At 39.5% G+C, this 23,810-nt stretch overlaps 1 protein-coding gene across 2 annotated transcripts; it reads left to right on the forward strand.

Annotated features, from left to right (window-relative positions):
- The first annotated feature begins 680 nt into the window (after nt 1-680).
- Nucleotides 681-22,776, forward strand: MYB (MYB proto-oncogene, transcription factor). Of its 2 annotated transcripts, XM_088451626.1 has the most exons (16): nt 681-760; nt 4,234-4,348; nt 5,571-5,642; nt 6,307-6,399; nt 6,577-6,797; nt 7,293-7,524; nt 9,355-9,423; nt 9,880-9,984; nt 11,693-11,935; nt 13,277-13,639; nt 14,117-14,262; nt 15,362-15,476; nt 15,583-15,708; nt 17,781-17,888; nt 18,465-18,572; nt 20,667-22,776. In XM_088451626.1, exons 1-16 carry the CDS (start codon nt 735-737, stop codon nt 20,775-20,777), a joined length of 2,253 nt encoding a protein of 750 aa, XP_088307752.1. In that variant the 5' UTR covers nt 681-734; the 3' UTR covers nt 20,778-22,776. The 2 variants fall into 2 exon arrangements, with proteins under 2 accessions (XP_088307752.1, XP_088307762.1); XM_088451636.1 differs by lacking the exon at nt 13,277-13,639.
- The last annotated feature ends 1,034 nt before the right edge of the window (nt 22,777-23,810 follow it).

Genomic DNA, 23,810 nt, shown 5'->3' on the forward strand with positions numbered 1-23,810 from the left:
AAGTGTTGTAAAAAGCCTATAGGCTTCTATAGACAACGCTATATTGTGACATAAGTAACACATTGCCCGCATATCTCATGTCACATAAGTAACACATTGCCCGCATATCTCATGTCACATAGGTAACACATTGCCCGCATATCTCATGTCACTTGAAGTGTGCAGGCACTACTTGCGCGTTGTCACACAGTACATGCTAATTCTATGTAAGCCCTCATTAGTGGGTAATGGAGCGGCCGCGCCTCTTGTATGTGGTATACGGTCCCAATGACAGACAGCCCCGACAACATTGTGGCAATAGCGTGTGACACCCGGCTGCTCGCCCGCATTGTGCTTCTATTTACTGTCTGACTAGCAGCAGCGTGGCCGCCTCTCAGAGCGGGGATTATGCCGGAAAAGGCGCCTGTCCTTTGGCGCTGCCCCTCCTCTCCTCCCCGCTGCTGCCCTGCACTCCGTGCACCGTCCGCTGCCACTGCTACTGCTGCCCCGGGGCAGGGCGCCTGCGCAGGGCCAGGGCGCCAGATTTGGCGGGAGGGGGAGTGTCCCATGGGCTTTTGTTTGAGGGAATCTCTGTTTACAGTGAGTAGTGTTTCATCTCTCAGGCTGCTGCCCCCTCCCTTGTCCCTCCCCGCCCTCTCCCCTCCTTCTACGGCTCCTGAGAAACTTCTTCTCTTACATCCACTAGTTGCTGCCATCACTACTAGTGCAGCACTGTCACCCTCCGCTGCGCTGTGATGATGGCCAGGAGACCGAGGAACAGGTAACACTATAATGTGGCAGCGCTGCTCCTCTGTGCTGGATCTGTACAGGGCGCTGTTACGGGGATGCCGGGATGGTGAGGACCTGGCCCGGGAGATACAGAACGGAGGCAGTCATTTCATGCAATCACCTTGCCCCGTCTCAGGGTTGAAGCTGTTTTGGGCATGTGGTGCCCCCAGTGCACGGTGTGTGCTCACTGCCATGTACCCTGCTGGCTGGCACTGTGCTATGTGGCATATGGCAGGTGCGGGGTGTGAATGCCAGGCATGTGTGTAGTGATGGGGACGGGGCAGGTGGCGGGCAGCCCTTGCCACCCAGTGCCCCCATATTGCTTATATGTTGTATATATGTATCATGTATATATAATGTGTACTGTATATGTGCAGCAGGTGACCCGCTCCTGGAGGCCGTCAGCTATTGTATGTGACAGGTGTCAGCATATCAGTGTGGGAGGCTCGGAGTGGGCACATGTCACCTTGGCGGTGTTGAGGGCACTTTATACCCCCACATGTCTCTCCCTGTGGAGTCCCTATAGCCGCACACACACGTGGGGAGCACAGACGCTGCTTTTCCTTTCACTTCAAACACCTGCGGCGCTTTTGCCAATGAAAATGTTTTCTCTCCTAAGTGCCAGCGTGTGCCCGGGGCCGGGTGTCCCCCTGTGACAGGCGGTGGTGGGGGCAGCGTGTGTGTGACATGTAGTGATGCCGGTCACTGTAGTAGTGTCCTGTTCGCGCAGCTGCTGCGGTACTTTAAGGACTGAGCATTAATATTGTGATTGCAGCCCTGGGGAATAAGGGACAACATCTTACAGAACGATCCCTTATATGAGTGAAAGTTGGTCTCCATAGACATGACCAGTGGCTGCAGCAGCGGCATCAAAAAGTTACCCACAGGGATGGATGTTATGCCCCCTCCGCGTAGCTGATGCGATGACCGCAACCTGTGCTGTGTCCGGTGGGAGACGCAGGTGTGTACAGTATACCCAGGGTGAGTACGGAGAACAGCACACGCGGCTGACATCCAGGGGGCATATTACAGGGACACATTAAGCATGCAGGAACAGCTATCACATGTCTGGGAAAATAAACAGAAAAGGATCTGTCTAAAGTTAGCAGCGACGTGTCTGTCAGATTACTGCTGCAGGTAGATGATGATGTTCTGGATGTGGGTGACGTGAGGACAGGGCAGATGTGTAACTGTAGGGATTATCACAGTTTTAGCTGCAGAGAACCCAGATGTAGGACATAACTATTCTTTTTCACTCATACATATTGGTGTAAAGAGTCATATTTTAACAGGTTGAATGTTTAAAATGTTGATTGCTGACCCTGTAGCAGAAACCTGTCACATGAATGCTTATTGAGACCTTTCTTTAATTTAAGCAGTCTTTAAATATAAATAACTAATATACAGATACTGTACATTCATCAATGTGCATCCGCCACTGGTGTCCTCAGTTGCCTTTTTATCTCCAGTAAGAACACAATAGATCTGTTACAATAGCCAGTGTCCTTTATGAGTCCTATCTATCTATCTATCTATCTATCTATCTATCTATCTATCTATCTATCTATCTATCTAGTCTTCCAATATTTAATGCACTGTAACACTTTTATTCTTGGAGAAAATTTAGTTTTGCAATGTAATATGTAGCCTAGAACTAATAGTATCCAGCATGGAGGGGGTTAACTACCCCTATAGCAGTGTGTTTGACTTGGCCTATTTGAAAAAGCGGCAAAAAAAAAAAAAAAATAGCCCCCACCCATCTGCCCATCTATCTTCCCCTTCACCTCTTAGACCATTGCATAACTGAGTTCCTTCCAAAGCTATAACTTAGCTTACCTTACTCTAACCACACGCTCTGATGAAATTGGTCAAATTCATTAACCCACTCCCCTCTCTTATTATGGTTGTAATGTACACATGCTGACACAAAAGAAAAATGTCAAATGGCCTCAAACGATCTCTGGTTTGCATTTTATTTTTTTCTTTCGTATTAAACTCTTCATAAACTTGCTATATCAAGGCAGATGATCTCTCTTTCATCAGGCAGTTTCATTTGACATCATCTTTTTTCCATACTGGGACATCTGGTGTAAAACACTGTTTTTAAGCCAAGCTAAGTGCTTTGTGAGGGTACATATGAAAAACCTGAAATGAGTTTCCTGTTCGAGAATATGCCCATTTTCATTAATGAAACGTGTGCTTAGCAGCAAGTTGTGCTAATGCAACCTAACCATTTTATCTTCTCTTTCTAAATTTTTAGCGGCCCTCAATATATCAATATATATATATATATATATATATATATATTATAGGCAAGTAACTAGCGTTTGTGTGAACACGAACATTTTCCTTTCACTTAAATGTTGCTAAGGGGGAAATCCCTTAGTCATAAATTAGGCTGACATAGTAATTCTAAAACAGCATTAGGTATTTTGGATGGAGACTTAAATAGCATTGGCTAGATGCTAAATAATAAGAGCATCTCTGCAAAAGTAAGACTGCATTGCCTGATTATGAATAGGTTATTTACTTCATATTTGGTTTACTCAGGAGTTCTCTTGTAAAACTGCTTTTGTCTACTTTGACCATGAACTGCGGGTGTGTTGGTAATTGTGTTTGTATACAAAACAATGTGATAGCTGTGGCTTTTGGCCAAATTCATCTTTGTAACGCTGTCTTGTACATTAGTGATTTTGTTCTTGTTTATGTCAGTCAGTAATCATTTTAATATAAGAAATATTTTCTTCTATTTAAGTCATATTAAACTATTTATGAATATGCATATTGATTATTATTATTTGTTGTTATTATTATTAATTTGTCTAACCTTGCTTACATTGTGTTTATTTTTTATATTTTGAGGCACATCTCATAACATGCAATGGTTTTATTTGGCTTTACATGCATGTATTTTCTCTTGATATAATGTGTTATGAAGTTGTACCCAGCTCAGATGTATACCACGACAGAAGGTCAGGGCATACGCTCTTTCCTTCACTCAAATGATTCTAGAGGAGGTGAAGACAAAGGTTTGGGTAGCTTCCAGACATGCCCAAATGTTTGAGCATTTCATAAAGCACATAAAGAATCTTAGGGCCTTCTTGTGTAAATGACACACAATATCAGGCTCTTTTTACTATACTCAGACATTCAGGTTTATTTTAACTTTATTGGAGGAAAGATTGCCAAATGTGCAATTTGCCACTCATCTGACAGCAGAAGCAGGTCTGAACATGCAGAGCATTGAACAGTCTGCCAGGACCTTTGTCTTGTATCTGTGGATACCAAAAACAGTAGAACCTGTTCAGAGTATCAGTGCAGTGAAATAGCACAAGTTGTGCAGGATTCTCAGAGTTTTAGGCAGATCCGAATCCTTTTCTGTGTGATTGTTATTTTGGAACAGGAAAGTTTGAACAGCTAAGGTGACCACTTTTTTCCTTACATCATGTCTGTTTCTATCTGCAGCATATACAGCTCAGATGAAGAAGATGATGACATAGAAATGTATGAGCATGATTACGATGGTCTGTTCTCCAAAGGAAAACGGCACTTGGGCAAAACTCGATGGACGCGGGAAGAGGTAAATGTATTGGTGAATGACTGGTGATCATACCTCCGTAACACACTTGCACAGAGTTTCTGTTTCCTTTTTTGATATGTTTTGTCCACAATTAATTTGCCAGGGAATATAACCTCATTCAGTATCACCCTGGTATCCAGGTTCTAGGTTGTTGTAATGTGGTTGCTTAGAGAGTGAAAGGGAGTGACTATATTCTCCATGTCAAGTGGCAGCTGGCCATTTGTACTAGCTTATGTGATGTAAGATGTTTAGATCTGTAAGGCTAACATTCATGTGGTAGTTTCTGAATTTGAAAATAACAGACCTCTGTTGTATTTCAAAAGGTGTGTCTGGTTTCTCCATTGATTTCTAGCCTTTTATATTCCTTAAATACAGATGGTGCAAGACTGTCTCTAATTTATTTTAGTTTTAATTACAGTTCATGAAGAATATTCAGGTTCTATACAGACATGTCTTGCATATAATTAACTTTTGTCACCATTGTACTTAGGGCCTGATTCAGAGATGTAAACAAACCCATCTCCGAAATTTTGGGGTCTGCATGTGCACAGGACCTGTTCTGCACATGTGCAGAAAGGGTCCTGCAATCTCACTTGCAGATCCCCTAAGCTGTAGCATGATTGACATGCTGTAGTATTTAGGTGGCAGAGAGGGAATGTGGCTGGCCAACATTCCCGGAAACAGGGGGCGTTTCCAGGCCAGGGTCTGCGTCGTCGGTGGACACAGATTTCCTGGCCTTGCAGACTGGCAGAAACCGACCAGACTAAGTAAGTCTCAGCTTAAACAGCCCGGCCAAAGGAGCAACCGATGGTGATCCGAGCCAGTATCTATGGACACTGCACTCGGATCGCAGATGCAGCAAGGAGCTGTCTATTTCCTACAGATACCTCCTGCTGCATTTACATTTAGTGGGACGGTATTGTACAGCCGCTTCCCTGCAGCTGTGCAATGCCGTCCATCTCTGAATCAGGCAGTCTAGTTGATTCTCATAACATATACAATGGAAATTATTTAGACATATTTTAGAAGATCACATTAGAACATTGTGCAAGAACCTTTTCCAAAACTAGTGAATAGTAAGTAGTAAGCTCAACCAAAAAACAAAGATGGATAATGCTTGTCCTGGAAGTCACCTTTCTACAAAGCACAAAGATTGTACATGTCATATAAAAATGCTTCTCTATTAGAGCTGATTTTTATACTACATTTTCTTTTGTTCCAGGATGAGAAACTTAAAAAACTAGTAGAGCAGAATGGCACAGAAGACTGGAAAGTTGTAGCTAGTTTCCTTCCTGTAAGTCTATTTGTTTGGACATCATGTCATTCTGATCTTTACAAATCTTCTTAATGGTTCTCAATTGTGGCATAAGTTTTATATATGTTCATTTTATTTATTTTTTTCTTAACACAATACTTTTTAATTACATTAAATTAATCGCCACATATTTTGTCACTGACCATTGCTAAGACATGTCATTTAAATGTTATCAATACATATGTAAAATTCTTTTTTTATTTCTTTTTTTTTAATTACTTTATAGACTGCAGGTGCCACTGTTTTCAGTACTGTACAGTACTCTATGTGGGATTTAACAGGTGTCACTCAATTGATTTCTATAGACAGGAGCTGTAGCAATGACACCTGTTGGCTAAAAACATGTACTGCTGTTTATTTAGAAGAAGAAAAAAAAACAGTTCAGTATAAACAATATAAAAACACAGGCATAGTTTTCTATTCAGATAAATAACACAATTCCAATAAATTAACGTAAAGCAAAATATTAAATAATATATACTTTGTAATTTGCCAGATAAAGGTATCAGTTTAAGACATGAAAACATAAAGAAGTGTCCTTTGCTCAAAATAGTTACACCTCAAGTAACAATAATATGCTTTATTGAAAAAACAAGTTGGACTAAATCCGTTTGTTTTCTTTCTTCTTCTTCAAACAAATAAGAACCGAACAGATGTTCAGTGCCAACATCGATGGCAGAAAGTTTTAAACCCTGAACTTATTAAAGGACCATGGACTAAAGAAGAAGATCAGCGTGTAAGCTTTCATCTCAAAATTGATCGCATCCAATATCTAAAGCTGCGTAGATATGAGCATAAGATATAAATTATGTCAAGTATTGTTCTGAAGCACTTGCTAGACAAAAGTATTTTAGACCAATTAAAATGCAATGTTATTTGTAAAACAAATTTCATGTTCCATATATTTTTTAAGGTGATAGAACTAGTGCAGAAATATGGCCCCAAACGTTGGTCTGTTATTGCCAAGCACTTGAAAGGGAGAATTGGTAAGCAGTGCAGAGAGAGGTGGCACAATCATCTCAACCCAGAAGTGAAGAAGACGTCTTGGACCGAGGAAGAGGATAGAATAATTTATGAAGCTCACAAACGTCTGGGCAATAGATGGGCAGAAATCGCAAAGCTTCTCCCTGGGAGGTAATGTAACAGATATCACATAAAACATGGTTTTCTTTAAATGGGGATTAACTTCTTAGAAGTTTATTGTAATGTTTATTTTTATTAAGTTCCGTATTTTTATAATGTTGGTTACTATTCCTTCTTTATAGGCCCTAAGCACATAAAAATGGTTTCCAGGTCTTTCATTTAACCTTTCATTAGATTTTATTGATGTAAATCTAAACCAATGGAATTCAATAAAATGTATTATTACTTTTAAAAAATGTTCAGGTTGCCAGTACAGCATTTAGTTAGAGCATCCAAATACGCATTTTAGGACATGACCAACATAGAATACGTATGAGGTACCTAACACATCATGGTCACCTGACCCACACAGAGTCTACTCCAGTAAAACCCACATTCTTAATAGATTTAATACACACGCACACTTACACATATATATAATCTGATAAATATATAGCTACAGAGTACTTTGTCTTAAGTTCAACCCTACTTAATTTTCCCATGCAGGACGGATAATGCTATCAAGAACCACTGGAATTCTACTATGCGTCGGAAGGTGGAGCAGGAAGGCTATCTGCAGGAATCATCCAAAATCAACCAGGCTTCTGTAGCCACAAACTTTCCTAAAAGCAGCCACTTGTTGGGCTTCACCACTCAAACTCCACATTCCACACAAGTCTCTCAAAGTGGCCATGCAGTGAACAACTTCTCTTACTATCATTTGGCTGAGCCACAAAATGTAAGCATATTATGTGTAGGAGCACCTGCACACAGCAAATTATGCATCCGCTTCATAAACAATTTAAAATGCTTCATAAACTTAATTTCAGGCTTTGCTACATAGACATTTCTGTGATAAACATTTTATGTTTATGCATCTTTATTGCTTTTTGTGTTCTTTCACTTTCCGAAGAGAAAATAAAATACATGTGCTTTATAAAAAAAATCACAAAAATTACAAGTTACTTTGACCCCTCTTGATGTACCCATAATGTATGTGACAGAACCTGGATGTAACATTGTGTCTAATATCAAAACCTACTTGGGCTTCTTCTAGTCTTAAGGTGCCCATACACAGTGCGATAAAGCAGCCGATCCTACGGATAGGTACAATTTGGCTGCTATATCGTACCATGTATAAGCATGATTTTGGCCAGTGCGCGCACCCGGGGGGTCGTACATTGCACCCCCAGATCTTACTGCTGGCTCAGTTGATATGGGGATGCGATGTGCGATCCCAAGCAGCGCTATGCGGCGGGAGGAGCCGGCATATCGGGCGGTCGGCCACCCGAACGCTCTGTGTGTGGGGACCAGCCGATATGTTGGACATCGGACTCCCCGTCGCGTCACACGGTGCATATCGCACTGTGTATAGGCGGCTTTTTAGAGTAATGTAGTAAGAGGTAACTTCCCTTCATATCCAATAGTCAAATGAAGTTAGATTTTTTTTATTTTTAATGATTTCTTTTGTTTATCCCCTCTGATTTGGCGTTTGGATACAAATAAAATTCCTGAAAACTGAAGTACATTTGCATTTGCACCTTTAGTAAGTGACCCATAGGTATGCTCTCTGGAAACTAAACAATTAAAATAATATGACATTATTATGACAAATGTATTTTATAGGGGTGGGTCAATTAGATAATTAATCTTGTAACCATGCAATATGGATAACACACTTAGGCCTTCCATTGCCAAAAGACACTAATGCAAGGACTTCTTATTGTCAGACTGTAAAGTGACAGGAGCTGATTGGTTGGTATTTTATCTTTATCCATTTTATCTCTCTCCAAGGCTTAGTAAATAGACCCCATCTTTAAAATACCACTACTGCTCTCTTTGAATGTTTGTCAGTGAATTAGGTTCTTAAAAGGCCAAGGAATGCAAATCCTGCTCAGATTAAATTCTTTGGTGACATCAGAATCATGAAGTTCTTTCAAGTACAAGGCCAAATCCCACCTAGTTTGAATATGTGGAAAACTATGCAAACAATCATGCAAACATTTTAGTCATGATAGTCAAACTTTTACCTTATTGTTAACTTATTTGGCAATGTAGTCATCTCCAATGTATTAGTAACAGTAGCTCATGTTTACTGTTTATCCTAAAGCTGGGAAAAGACCTGATGATGGTATAACCCGGCAATGCAATACATTGATTCGCCATATGACGGTGCGTTGTATCGTTACATGCTGCATTTAACAGCGCTGCATCGGCTGTAGAATCATCCCATCTGATGTGCAGCACAGCAGATGGGATGATTCAATAAACGTTGGTCGGGAACATTGGATTAGGCATACACACTTTACGTTGAGTACAATATATTATGCTGATCCACGTTGGAACAATATATCAGATAGATTGTATATTATGTACCAAGCTTAAGACCTCCACTTACAAATACCAAAATAAAATGAAACTGCAGACAGTTCAAACAGCATAGACATAAACAAGCAAACAACAACTAACAAAATAGATATGAGCAAATCAACATGACTGAAAGCTGTTATGTGAAATGTATTATTTGTCTTATCTAGTATTAATTACTTGTTTCTCATTATATTTATAGGCACCTTATCCTGTTGCACTGCATGTAAATATTGTTAATGTCCCTCAACCAGCAACTGCTGCTGTTCAGGTACTTTTTTTTTGCAATAAACTTAGCATGTATTTAATCATATTCTAGTTTTGTAAACTGAACATCTGGGTTAGCTTTACAGTATGTGACTTGTTTAGTAACCATACATGTGCACATATTATTTACACGTTTTATCAGTAATCGTGCCCTTGGAATAGACCATGCTATTATATGGATGTTTTAGAACCTCCTTACAAGAGCTAATTCATTATGTTTATGGCAGCACACATACATTCGAGAGAAAAGCCAGGAAAAGAGGAAGCAATGACTAAGCGAGAAATCATTGCCAGTGTGTGTTTTGTTATCGCAGTCTTCAGATCTGTGTATATATTGTTTTTATGTTCTTTACGCATCTGCCACATTTCTGCATTTAAATAATAATGTACCTGTTTAAGGTCTTGTGGCATGGCACGTACAGGGGACTTTTTATTAAACAAATTATGTTTTGGTCCCCAGAGGCACTATAATGATGAAGATCCAGAAAAAGAAAAGAGGATAAAAGAACTAGAATTACTTCTTATGTCAACAGAGAATGAAATAAAGGGACATCCTGCAATACCAGTAAGATACATGCGATTAAAGGGACCAGTAATAGTAAATTTAAATTATATATGTTTAAATCCCCATCTCACAGCTCTCTACTGCCTTGACTTAGTTTTTCCACTAGTACCCTGCTACGTTAGCTACAAAACCCATTTACATTATTACTCTCTACACTGTGTTTACGTGTCTCTCATGAAACATTTGAAATTATCTGCCACTTTGTGTTATCGCTTTCATTGAAAATGTTTTAAGATGGACAACAGACAGATTGTGAAGCTATAATTGAAGGTTGGGCTACATACAAGGTTCATTTTGACTGCACATGTTGATGGATGACATTGGATGGGATTCAGATCTAGCATCCGGTTTACTTCTGCCCACATTTCAGTTATTGGTGCAGTGGAACAATGACAGCTTGTTCTGCCATTCCATATGATGGTTCCCTCAAATTTCAAGAAAAACATAATCAGGGATGGCTTTTGTTTACAGCCCTTATGCCCAGTAGTAGCTGGCCAACTGTATTGCTGCATGCATACCTCTACATTACAGAATCCCACTGGTAGCTAAATGCTGCATCCTCACACAATGTAACTGGAAACCACTAGTACTGTGTTTATTTATATACAACACAGAACATCATGAAATACATCCTGTTGTCTTCATCTTAAACACAACTTAACAGTTTTGTTCTTCATAACAAGTGCTGTGCAAAAACACAAGTTCTTGTCAGTGTCCTTTACCTGTAATTTGATATATAGATGTGTCCACATACATCTATCCTTTGTGCGCTACAAGTCACGTTACACATAACGCGTGAGCGCAATGTGACTCTGTAGCGCCAAGTTTCTTCTTGTGCGGCTTTTTCCCATCTAATGTGTCTTATTCGCACAGGTATGCAAATAGGACGCACAAGCAGCTTCTGCTGAATAAAATGATATACAACATGCCTATATTCTGTGTACGACTGCGGCTGTATCTGCATGCAAATTGTTACGTTACAGTGTCAGTGGCTGTGACACTGTAACAGCATTTCACATGTAGATACAGCCGCAGTCACACAAGGACTATATGCATGCACATATTTTAATCAGCAGAATCTGCCTGTGTGCCCTATTCGTATCGCTTTGCGAATAAGACACATTTGAAGGGACAAATTTGCACAAAAAGACGCTTGGCGCTACGGAGTCACGGCATGGCGTGACTATATGGTCTGTTTAACGCGCAAGGAGGCTAGATGTATGAGGACACCTCTGTATGTTAAATAAAACTTTGTAGATAACCTTACATTACAAGTCATTTATTCTGGTTGCAAATAGATAATGCCAAATAGTAAAGTTGACCTAAGGTCCATATGCCAGCCATAAAATTTCAGATGTAAGCTGTTGGTCATTACCAACCATATGAAGTGGATTAGTATTTAAACTTCCTGATTGTTTTTACGCACAAACAATGACCTTGCTACTTGAGTAGAGCTGCAATATGAAATAGTAATATTGCAAGATGACACAACACACAGGAACATTTTAGGCAGGGTACTACATTGATGAAAGGAAACATCTTGACAACTGTTTCAGAAGTGCAAGTTTTTCAAATGATGCAACTGTTTTTATCTAGCCCCTAGCTGTGTGTGAGACACCTTGAGCAATTTCATTGTAAGTTCCTTCTTTTTAACTTTTTTTTCATTTTCAATTTTTTTCGTTTTCACCTTCTGTTTTTTAAAACACAGAACCATGCAGAAGCCTACCCTGTATGGCACAGTACAACAATTGCTGACAACTCTAGACCACATGGGGACAGTGCTCCAGCGTCCTGCCTGGGTGAGTCCCATATGTCTACACCTTCCCCGCCAGCAGACCATGGATGCCTTCCCGAAGAAAGTGCTTCTCCTACCAGGTGCTTTGGAGTCAACCTATTAATACAGATGAAAAACTTGCCTGAATACTCGGAAACACTTCAACTTATAGATTCTGTAAGTAACACTGACATGTGTGTAGGTAAATTCATATTTATACATGGAGTCATATGACAGAACTCCTATGTCCTAACACTGAGGTGAAGACCAGAGCATAGCCTTTACTTTTTTCTGGCTCACTTAATTAAACCGTCCAAGAATTATATTTCAGTCTGTTCACACTGACCTTAAGTACATTGGCTATATGTAGCAAAGGGAACAGGCATGTTCATTACTTTGCATTCAGAATACAGATGTGTCCTCATACACTATTGCTGTAGTCACGCCAAACAGCCCTTCTTGGCGTGCTGGGTCCCGTGGAACTCTTTTTCGCTTGAAAATGCGTCTTAGTCACAAAACCGCTTCACGAGACTGCACTGATTAATTTGATATGCGACACTTGTATATCTGTGTGTTGAATTAATCAGCGAAGTTTTGTGATGCGATTTGTCGCATCTGATTGCGGCTGGGTACACACACTAAACAATTGTGTACCCAGCAATGCGACCCACGATCCCAGCGCCGACATATCGGGCGGTCTGTACACACTGGGTGGCCGACCGCCCGAAATGCCGGCACCCGCCCCATAGTGCTGCATGGGATCGTCCGCAGCATCGCCTGATCTTCCTGCATGTACAAAAGATAGGCGATGTGGCTGACGACCCCACGGGAGTGCGCACTACACTATGTAGTGCATACACACTGCATGATATTGACGATTTGTCGTTCAGATGCGTCAGAATTGGCCAAATGGTTAGCAATAGTGTAGGGACCTTAAGATGAGTTTTCAGACAAAAAAGTCGCTACACTGCTCGGCGCAGGTTACTCGCTCCTGGTATCTCACGATGCATGGTGTATTGAGGTTATGTAAATGAGGACACATCTGTAGCTTAGTTTGTAGATTTCACTAGAACCTCAGTGGGTATACCTGTGTACATTTATATATGCCTATATGGCACACTGTAATTACTTTTTATTTAATTGCATACAACGCTTGCCCCTCTTTTTCAAGCTTAACAAGCCTGCATGTTTTTATTTTTATTAATGCTTCAGTTACATGTGCTTCTTAGTTTAAGGAAATATGCAACGCCATGTTCTGTGGCACTACTAAACACAGTGCTCTTTTAGTTAAAAAAAATGTACAGTACCCAGGAAAATGTTGCAGGTACAGAAAATGTGATTCTTGTGTTAGCAGGTCCTAATAGAGCCATGTGTAATTCTGCAAAAAGAAACTGGAGATTCCTTTATATTTTGACAAGTTGTAATAAACAAAACTGAGCCTCAAATGTCTTCTGTAGAACTGATTGAGGTGGCACCTTTTATTATGTTAAAGTTCCGTGCCTCCCACATTGTTTTCAGGATTCTTCGTCGTTGGGTGAACTCAACAGTTTTGAAACCAATGAGCAAGCAGATTCCTCACCCAGCAACTCTCCCTCAGGCCGAGACTCAGAGCCTCCAGAGGGGATGGGCGGCCTGTGCAGCCCAGCAGATGATCCCTATACAAACTTAAGCAAAAGCATGTTGTATGTGGGTTCGCTCACCTCGCCAAGCTACTCAAATTTCCCAAAATGCACCCTGTCGCCGCTGATCGTCTTGTGCAAAAAGAGAGGGCGTCTGAGTTGTATAGCCAGTGGAGAGAGTGGTCTCTTCAACCTGGCTGACATTGCCAGTTCCACACCCAAGCGCTCCCCTATGGAAAGCCTGCCTTTCTCTCCCTCTCAGGTAGATGAAGACTTCTGCAAAGCTCTCACTAATTCTCAGCAGTCACTAGAGAATTAACAATATAGAAACTAATTTGTTTGGAAAAAATGACTAATTCCTCTCACACTCGTTGATTTCACACTGTGGTTCAATCACTGTTAAAATTCAAGCTGTGAACTTAGTTTACCAGCAATACTAACTGGTGTTTTTGTTTTGCATTCTGGAGGAGGGTTAAGTTACTTGGTAAAGTTGCTGGTGCTTTCCTGACTGTGCTCTTGCATTTCATTCCTTTGGTGATGGTATTCTGTAACACTGTTCTTAAAAACTGCTTTCTTTTGTCCCCTTAACCCTATAACCCACTTTCTGGCTAGTGTTGTTACTTTTGTGTGAGTGTGTATTTATGACAATATATTTATTTTATTATATAAAAAATATATTTACTTTTGTGTAGTGTATCTAACTACTAACACCATGAACCAATTTGCCTACTCTTTGCAGTTCTTAAACCCCTCAGCCGCACATGACAGTTTGGATATGGAGCACCCCACTCTCACCTCCACCCCACTATGTGCCTCTCATAAGACTACCATAAGCACACCACTTCACCGGGACCAAATGCCACGGCTTCAAAAAGAAAATCACATGTATGTTATTTCTGGTTTATTCCCTGTTGATATTATCACATCCAGGCACCACATACAACTGTATATGTTGCTGCTATTAGTGTTCTGTTAGAGAATGCATTAGTAACATGTTTAGGAATATATTATATCTGTATTGTTGTCCTGCACTGCTGTGCTTTTATCTGTTTTATATTAATAGAGTGATTGAATATCATGTTACATAGTGTTAGCTGGGTATCATATGACCAAATACTTATTTTGCTCAATTAAGAGGGAGATGTATCAAGTCCCAGAGAGAAATAAAGTACCAACCTATCCGTTTCTAACTGTCATGTTACAGACTTTGTTTGAAAAATGACAGTTAGCAGCTGATTGGTTGCTACTTTATCTCTCTCCAAGGCTTGATGCATCTCTCCCTTAATCATCTACCATGGCCCAAAATATCTTAACTAATGCAGGCTCCAGAAGTGTGTGCCCTGATTACTAGGGGAAACCAATTACTATGGACCAGGTTGTTTAAAATAAATGCATGTACAGTCCTTGCGCAAAATCGTTGGGTTATAGATGATTGGCGAATGTTCAATCACACAAATTTCCACCTTCTATTATTTTCCTTCTCAAGATAGAATAAAATGAAGTACTTCTCCACACTCTTCCGTTAGTAGGAGGATTGCACCCAGTTACTCTAATGAATGCGAGAAATATATGAAAAAGAAGAAAAATTAGAGAGCTCCTCATAGTGCAATACTGTATAATTTGTTAACTCATTCAAAGAACAGATTATCCGTTAAAGAATAGATAATAGAGACCATCCTGGTATAAGATTTGCTGCTGATTGTGTGGAGCGCTGGTGATCTTCTGTTTTTTTTTCTGTTTAAAATAAATCCCCACTAGAGTGGAGGAAGGAATATAGATCTAGAAAATGTAATATTTTGGCATGTTAGATTTTCTCCTTCACTACTGCACATAAGAATCTATTTTGTCATTATTTCGAAGTATGTTTCCCAAACAGATATGGGTTTCTTTAATAGCATAAGGCATATTTGTAAAATGTCATGCTTATATGACTTCGGAGATTGTGAAGAATGTTGAACCTGCATTTATTAACTGTCATTTATAGCCTTAGGACTCCAGCTATACGAAGATCAATTTTGGATAGCTCTCCAAGAACTCCCACGCCTTTCAAAAATGCTTTAGCAGCACAGGAATTCAAATACGGGCCGCTAAAACTTTTGGTGAGTTAATAGGTAAACTGCATATCTTGTTTGCTTATATGTATAGATAGAGTTGGTAGTGTAATATGTTTTATCAGTCAGCATATTTTTTCTCCTGTGCTTTTAGCATCACACCCCCTCACACCTTGCAGAAGACCTGCAGGAAGTCATCAAACAGGAGTCTGATGAGTCTGGCATTGGACCTGAGCTCCACGAGAGTGACGAGCCTCTGTTAAAGAAAATTAAGCAAGAGGTGAGAACTCATATCTCCAGAGGTTTTTGAGTCCTCATAGTCACTATGAAATAACTGATACCCTAGAATGAAACATCCCTACTGGTGCACAATTTAAAAATAAAGTCAAAAGTTTTATATGAAGGGTAGATGTTTAACACATCATGATTATTTGACTGAGAGTCTTTCTAGGCCTCATCTGAGGCAGGAAGTGATTCATCATCTGCAACATTTTCTTCCACTGTATTACCGCATGTCACTTGTGCTGGGCAAGTCGTTAGTTTAGGATTCAAGTTAAGGCTTTCTCGGCATCATTCGGGGCATGATCTGGTTTTTTTTCTGGTCAGATATTCTCGTTTAAACAGTTATTTTGTTTAAGTGGGTTAAAAAATGTTTTCTTTAATGTACTTTTCTGCACATAACAGAAATTATATATTGAAATAACAGTTTGTAAACTGGATTCAGACATTGTGAAAAATTATCAACGTTTATACTAATAAGATTAAAGCACAATACTTCCATTTTTAAAAGTGTACCTATATTATATAACATAGCTATGAAGTAATAGACTAGTATAACAAAATGTACAGAGGGGCTTCCAGTAACAACAGTTAAGCTGGGTGCACAATGGAGCGATGTCTTTACGCATGCTCAGTGTGTACGCATGTTTGCGCGCTCCCGCGGTCACCAGGTTTGATGTTCTGCATATCAAACCTAGCGATATCGCTAGCGGCAAGTGCATTGTTAATGAATGACGTAACAGTGATCGTTACATCGTTCATTAAAGTCGTCCACTGTGGACACACAATCACTGTTGAAGGACATTCGTTCCGATGTCGGAACAAATGCCCATCGCTCCAGTATGTACCCAGTCTTACAACCACCTATTTGAAGCACCACCATCGCTCTGGTTTTTATTATTTTTCTTTTTGTCCAGACAGATGAGATCTCCTATGTGTTTTTAAGAATTTCTTCCTCCAACTACTCTATTCCCTTTTAATATTAAAGATGTACATTTTTCATTTTCTTATCACAGTTATTTAGGGAGGGAAGCAGCAGAAGGCACCACAGAAGACCACTGGCTACCTGTTAGAGATGTTTTTTTTAACATATTTTTGATTTATCCAAAAATAGACTATAAACACTGTCCATATTCTCTCAGTTACTTTCCTGTACACAGTACAAATAAAGAAATATGTTGAGGTAATGGGGATATTTACCAAGCTGAAGTTTTCAAAGACCCATGCCTTCATCTATTTCGGCTGCTTGATTTAAAGGCAGAATAATATTAAATACAAAACCAGGCATGTTTTGTAATTTCATATTGCCCTTTAAAGTCCGCTGGATAAAATCGATGAGGACCTGGTGGTTTTGAAGAATGCTGCTTAGTAAATTTACTCTTGTGTTTTAAGATGATGAGTAATTGAAATACTGCTGGCTATGTGTGAAAACCACTTACTTGCCAATGCTCCATATGCAAGGTGAACATTGCCTAGAAAAACATCTAACTTGATAGACTGACAAAAACATTTATTTGCAGGAGTCTCCATATAGTTTATTTTTGTATAAGAAATAAATACTCTTTCCACATAATTTATGTATGCAGTATGCTGGTGATAAACAATTCCCTAATGTCAGTCTCTAAAATAACACCGCATGGAGTCTTTTAGAGAGTAAAATAGCCGACAACAAGGAACAATAGTTTAAAGGAAAGTACATAGACTTTTAACTTCTTTTGAGCTACCTAATTGAATAGCACAATGTAATATGCTGACGCTTTATACGTAAATGTTAATTGCGCCTTTGGATCAACTTTTTAGATATTGTATCGCTTTTTACAACATTAAGGTGTGAATACAACCTATATTGTTGTAAGAACAAAATATATTCCCACAATAACATGCATATTAATCCAGAATGCCCTTAATATCAAATACAGACAGTAATGTAATGTATTTAATTAATAAATACAAAATAAACTTGTTTTGGTATGTCAATTCGGTGACAATAAATATGGTTTGTACCTACAGGAACACACTTAGTTGTTTCGCTAAATAAGTCACTTACACTGTTTCTATTTTTCTCAATCTTAGGTGGAGTCTCCAACTTATAAGGTTAGCAACTTCTTCTCCAGCCACTGGGATCACGAGAACCTCACTGCTCAGTTATTCACACAGCAGAATATTCTGGAAGATACTCCAGTAAGTCTGCCCCATAGTGTTATATAGGAAAGAGATAAGCGGAATATGTCACTAATAGGCACTGACCACCTCTTCTTCTTGAGCTTAAATCTAAATTAATATAACATTCATCGGATATTTCTTTCTTATTTGTTATATTTTGTAGAATGTTTGTAATTATTATTTATGTTTATATAGTGTTGCCAATTTTAGAGAGCACTGTTTGCAGAATTTCAGGGCTAGTTTCCCTGTTTGCATGCTGCCTCTGCTGCATGGGACACAGGGGTCTATTTGCTAAAATATTGATGTGTATACTGAAGCCCTATCTCAGGATATAGAGCTTTTCGTTCTTCAGAAAATAGGGCCCACAGGGAGAAAAAGTGATTTATCCAAAATCACAAGGATCTAATAGTGGGATACTGACCAGGTCTCCAGCAGTAACCATTGGGCTTCTTCTAGAGTGGGTCTACACAGTAGCAATATTGGTGACTGCCCCAGTACATTAACTAAATAACTTGGTGTTTTGTATAACCGGAAAGTAAATTTACAGCAATATTGTTTTATTCACCTGTCACCATTCCTGTCTATACTTTCCAGAATCTACTTACCAGTTCTCTGTTAATGAAACCTATGTCAGATCGAGAAGACCACAGAGTGAAATATATTACTATGCCCAGGAATAGATCTTTGGCAAGCCCACTACAGGTAACTAATTATTTGTTATTATAACTAGTGTAACGGACCAGACATATGCAGAGTTATTCCAGTCTCCACCCCTTCCCCCAACAGTGGAAGCTGTAGGGATGTGTGCCCAGGCTTCCACTGCACATGCATGGAGGAAATGGGAAAGACCACCTGAAAGTATTAAATGGATCTCTCAAAATGTGGCAGTATTTCTGAATATACTGTATGCTAATAGATGTGGAAAGTCAGGTACAATTGGCAGCGGACGAAGGATATCAGTACTACTTGATCTTGTGATGGCTAATCCACACAATGTTTATACAGCGCAGAAAGGAACAAATTAGACTACAATGGAATGGGATCACTCAAGAGCTAAATTGTTAGTCTGAATGACAGATGATGAATACCACTCCAAACTCAATGTGAACCAACAAATTGTTTGCTTACGGCTGCATTAGCTCACATCTTGGAAAATGTGAGTGATTAAATTAAAGTGAAAACGTATTGCTTCGTTAACATTGAATGCGCCTATAGTGTTTGCTTTTAGTGGCTCCAATCATTTTCTGTACTTACAATATTAGGGGTGGATAGGGAATTAGAGAAAAACGTAGTTATAACTATAGTAGTATATTTATCATTACATATCATTTTCTGATGCTGTGTGGATAAATAGGATGATTGAGAGTAGGATACCGAAGTTGTAAGATGTTATATGCAAACAATAATGGGATAGTACAATTGTATCCACTAAAATTAGTGCAACCAAACTGGTATTGATTATTAAAATGTGGCATTCAAATGTTCAAAATTACTCCCACTATTTGAAGTAAGACCTTATCGACACAGCCCCAGGTGTATAGCGATTCTCTAGCACTAATATATAATTACACCAAAAGCTGAAGATTTGGTTTTGGGTAGAATTTCCTTAAGTAACTTTTTTTATCTCTAAAGTTTCCCTACCTGTGGTTTGGGGATATGTATCTGGTCCAGAGATGTCCTGTGTATACCCCCAACTCCTGCACGCTCCAGACGTATTATACTTCAATACACCCAACAGTGCTGATGCTTTATGTATTCTGTATACTAGCATTTTATTTAAGAAATATGGTAAATGTACATTGTGTCCATCAGTAGGATTTACATGTAGTGCATATTTGTAGATTGATAGTATAGTAAAAGGAAACCAAACTGACGAAAAATATATTTGTTATTGAATTCAAATGTTATTGCTTATGCCGGGCATACACTATACAATTATACGATCTCCATGGATTATCCGATATCCGTTGATTGCCCCGATCATTGTAGTGTGTGTGGGCGACCGAGGGTAAAATATCAATCAGTTGGGCATGCCGGATCATCCAGCATGCCCATCCAATGCAATATTTTGTAAATTAAATGTTGGTCGCATCAGACAGTGTATGCCCAGCCGCGGCCGTCAGACAGACATTTCCCCTTTTCCTTTCCAGGGAAGGAGCGGGGAAATATCTCGTCCCTGGGGGCGGAGCGCAGATATCGGGGCCAATACACTGTAAGATATCTCACAGTGTATGCCTGTGATATGTGCTGGGTCAGGCTGCCGGAAAAAATGTCTGCCGATCTGACAGGTATTCTATCTGGCAGTGTTTGCCCGGCATTAGTAATGCCAATTAAAGATGCAGTCATTCTTCATAGCTGCTGTTCCATTTGCATCTATAGCTATTTCATTAGATGTAAAATATCTAACATAGGGCCTCATCTATCAATGAGTTTTATCACTCAAAACGAGTGATAAAGCTTGCTGTGTATGATAAATGATGCTCCAGCCAATCAGCTCCCAACTGTCATTTTTCAAACAGATGACAGTTGGGAGCTGATTGGCTGGAGCACCATTTATCATACACAGCGAGGTTTATCACTTGTTTTGAGTGATAAAACTCATTGATAAATGAGGCCCATAATGCATAACACAGGAGTTTGTTGCTGGAGCAGTGTTGCTGCTTTGCTTAATTTTGAAGCACACGTTTTTCGATATGAAGACTAAATTTAAACCATCTCTCTGAAACTTAAAAGTTACCATAAAATCTATTCATCCTTGTAGACTTATTTACTATAACCTTTCTCCTCTCCCCTCAGCAATTTGCCAATACATGGGAAGCAATGTCCTGTGGGAAAACAGAAGAGCAGAAACTATACACAGAGATGTATCACAAATACATGAAAAATGTATCCACACTTGTCATGTGATGACACAGCGAGGCCCGAACAAGCATTATCATTCTAGAAACACTTCAAGACAGTTTGAAATTTTGTTGGACAATTCCTCTACATGAAGCTTTGGGAATTTTGTTAATTGGGAGAATTTTGTTGTGGTACAACAGTTGGGAGAAGCACCAAGTGCATTTTGTTCTAGTCACTGAGCATATTGTTGGATTTTTCGTCCTACCAAAGAATTTACTGGGGGATGGATATTTCCACACTTAAAAAAGTGACAATTCTGCCTATATATTTAGGTGTTGCATTGTAATTTAGTTTAGTTTTTACAAAATTTGAACATGTTTTTAAGAACAAGCAAACTTAATACCAGTATTGTTGTTTTATATATTTGTTGGCATTTTACCAGCAGGAACTCTACCAGTTTTTGGTTATTTGCCAGTAGACAAAATGCATTGATACACAACAGTACCAAGCATTACTACAATTCAATATTTATCACAGGCACAAAAATAAACATGGAAAAAGTGAAATCAATATTGTGAATGCTCAAGATTGTAAAACCATTTTCAACTATTTGTAAACATATCCGTGTGCGTGCTAATTTTATTTTTTACATTTTTTTATGTAAAATTAGCTTGCTTTAAATGGCTACTGACTGGAAATATTTTTTTTAATTAAAAAAAAGGAAATTCTATTTTTATTCACTAATTTAATGTTTTTTATAAATTTTATTTGGATTTTTGTATGTTTTTATTTGCCCCCACATCCCTGCTGCTATAATTGTAGCATGTAGACATGCTGGCATTGTGAAAACATTATTGGAATATGTATAAAAAGACCACTATGTTGATGTCTGCTTAATTATGCACTAGCATTTCATAACATTTTTGTATTTTTTAAGAACCATTTTGTACATTTTCTAGCTAACAAAATACTGGGAGATTTTGAAACTTGCACCTTCAGTTGTTTGGGAGAAGACTGCATTTTTGTATTCATGTTTTTATTTCTTTTGTTTGTCTGTTTCACCTGAGTTCTATTTCATAAGTCCGTATTCAATTAGCCACGAAAATTGCCGTTTGGAGAAAAGTTTTTGTAGATTTTTCGCGTGTTTTTAATTTATCTCTGTATTCAATTACAGGAGTGTTTGCCTATGCAATTACAGGAGTTTTCGCCTTTTTTCTTTGTATAGGCACGCGAACTGGAAGTGCAAAATCACTATTTTGGGGTGTAAATGTAGGGAATTTGGTACATAACCCTTCGGATACCCCCCTAATGACTAATCAGCTAATCAGTCCAAAAAAGGTAAAAAAAAAAAATTGAGGACACCCCAAAAATGACATGTAATTTTTGGAGCGAAAATAAAAAAAAGTGTTAGAAAATGTGTAAAAAGTGGGGGGCCTAGTACATTGTGGGCCTATGTGGATGGGACAGGTTTTTTGGGATTGCACGAGGCTACAGCAGGTGTATTTTTAAGATATTTTAATTCTTCACTTGCTAGTACCCATTTTCATGTACCCCAGATTTGACCTCGGTGCTTATTTCTCTAAAAAAATATTACTTTCTATAATTTTTCAGCACTTATGCATATAAGCATATAACAGCCACTTCTGTCACTTTAAAAACACAAAACACTTTTATTAGGGCTATTAGAACACTTCTATATTGATTTCTAATGTTCACCTGTTTGCGTCTTTTGGAATTGAATACGGAGATAAGTGGGAGTGTGCATGCAAAAAGTATCGCCTAAAAACATGAGAAGGAGGCGTAAACATTGCGGCTCGGCTCTTTTCGCGGCTAATTTCATACGGGCCATAGACTCCTCGGTTTTCGACCCAATGTTCTGTTATTTTGTACAGTTACTGCCTTTTATCTGGACTTGATGAGGAGAACACTGTATTGTTGGGTTTTTTGTCTGTATACTTTGAATCTGCTGCCTTAAAGGATTTTGTGCAGCATCCCTGCACTTATTTTATACTGCCTTTGTAAAAAAATTCATAAAAATAAAATAAAGAGTGTTTTCTAAAAAATATTTAATAATTTTTTAAACAATCTGTTTATGTGAACTTTTCTGAATCAAAGGAAAGAGGCATACAGTATAGAAGGGGCGTTTGTGTATATATATGTATATGTATGTATGTGTGTGTGTTAGATAGCTAAGTTGCAAGCAGAGCCGCTCACAGGACTTGTACATAGAGACAAACAAACTGCAGCCCGAGCAGGTTTAATCTAAACTAGTTGGTTGGACTAAACCTGCTTGGGCTGCAGTGTTTATCTTTCTATGTACTGTACAAGTCCTATGAGTGCCTCTGCTTCCAACTTAACTACAGTTTCCCCTTGGGGGGCACCCGGGCAATTACTAGAGATTTTTGGGGTGCCGGTCTTTACCGGTTTCACCCGGATAGAAATTTACTGTTTCCATTTCCATCTCACCACTCCAATAACACATCTTCACTCTATAGCGGCGGTCGTCCACCCCTCGCTCTCGAGCCATCGGTAGCTCGCCTCAGTAAGGATGGTGGCTCGAATCCTGTGTTCTCCCCAGGCTGTTGTCTGCGGGCGCATCGCCCGGCAGAAACAGCCTACTGCCCGTCACTTTCCACCGCCGCATGCCCGGTCATCCTCTCCTCCGACCCCCACTGTGGAACGCTGGCCTCTGAAGCGACCGGAGGCTAAAGAAGCCTCCGATCGCTTCAAAGGCAAGCATTCCCAGTGAGGCACTGCGCGGGTGACGTCATGACGTCACCCGCGACATGAAGAGCCTGCCCTGCGCACCTGGTGGATCTAGTTAGATCCAGTCAGAGCGAGGGAGTGGGAGCGCCAAGCATGTTCAGGTAAGTTCTGGGCTGGGACCAGTCTGGGGGCACTGCATAAGGGCCACTATTAAAGCCTGGGGGCACTGCATTAGGGACCGCCTGGAGGCATTGCATCGGGGCACTACTTCAGCCTGGGGGCACTGCATATGGGCAAAGCAAAACTACAGGGGGCACTGTATAAAGGGCACAAATACAGGGGGCACTGCACATGGGGATAACTACAGGGGGCACTGCATAATGGGCACTTTTG

The sequence above is a fragment of the Taudactylus pleione genome, unplaced genomic scaffold, assembly GCF_031769625.1.
Source record: "Taudactylus pleione unplaced genomic scaffold, aTauple2 ptg000006l, whole genome shotgun sequence".
NCBI lineage: Eukaryota > Metazoa > Chordata > Amphibia > Anura > Myobatrachidae > Taudactylus > Taudactylus pleione.

Coding starts and splice junctions, on each gene's coding strand:
- MYB (XM_088451626.1), top strand. CDS start 735: ATGATGGCCAGGAGACCGAGGAACAG. Junction 9,424..9,879: donor CAGCAACTGCTGCTGTTCAG/GTACTTTTTTTT, acceptor TTTGGTCCCCAG/AGGCACTATAATGATGAAGA. Junction 15,477..15,582: donor ACGGGCCGCTAAAACTTTTG/GTGAGTTAATAG, acceptor CTGTGCTTTTAG/CATCACACCCCCTCACACCT.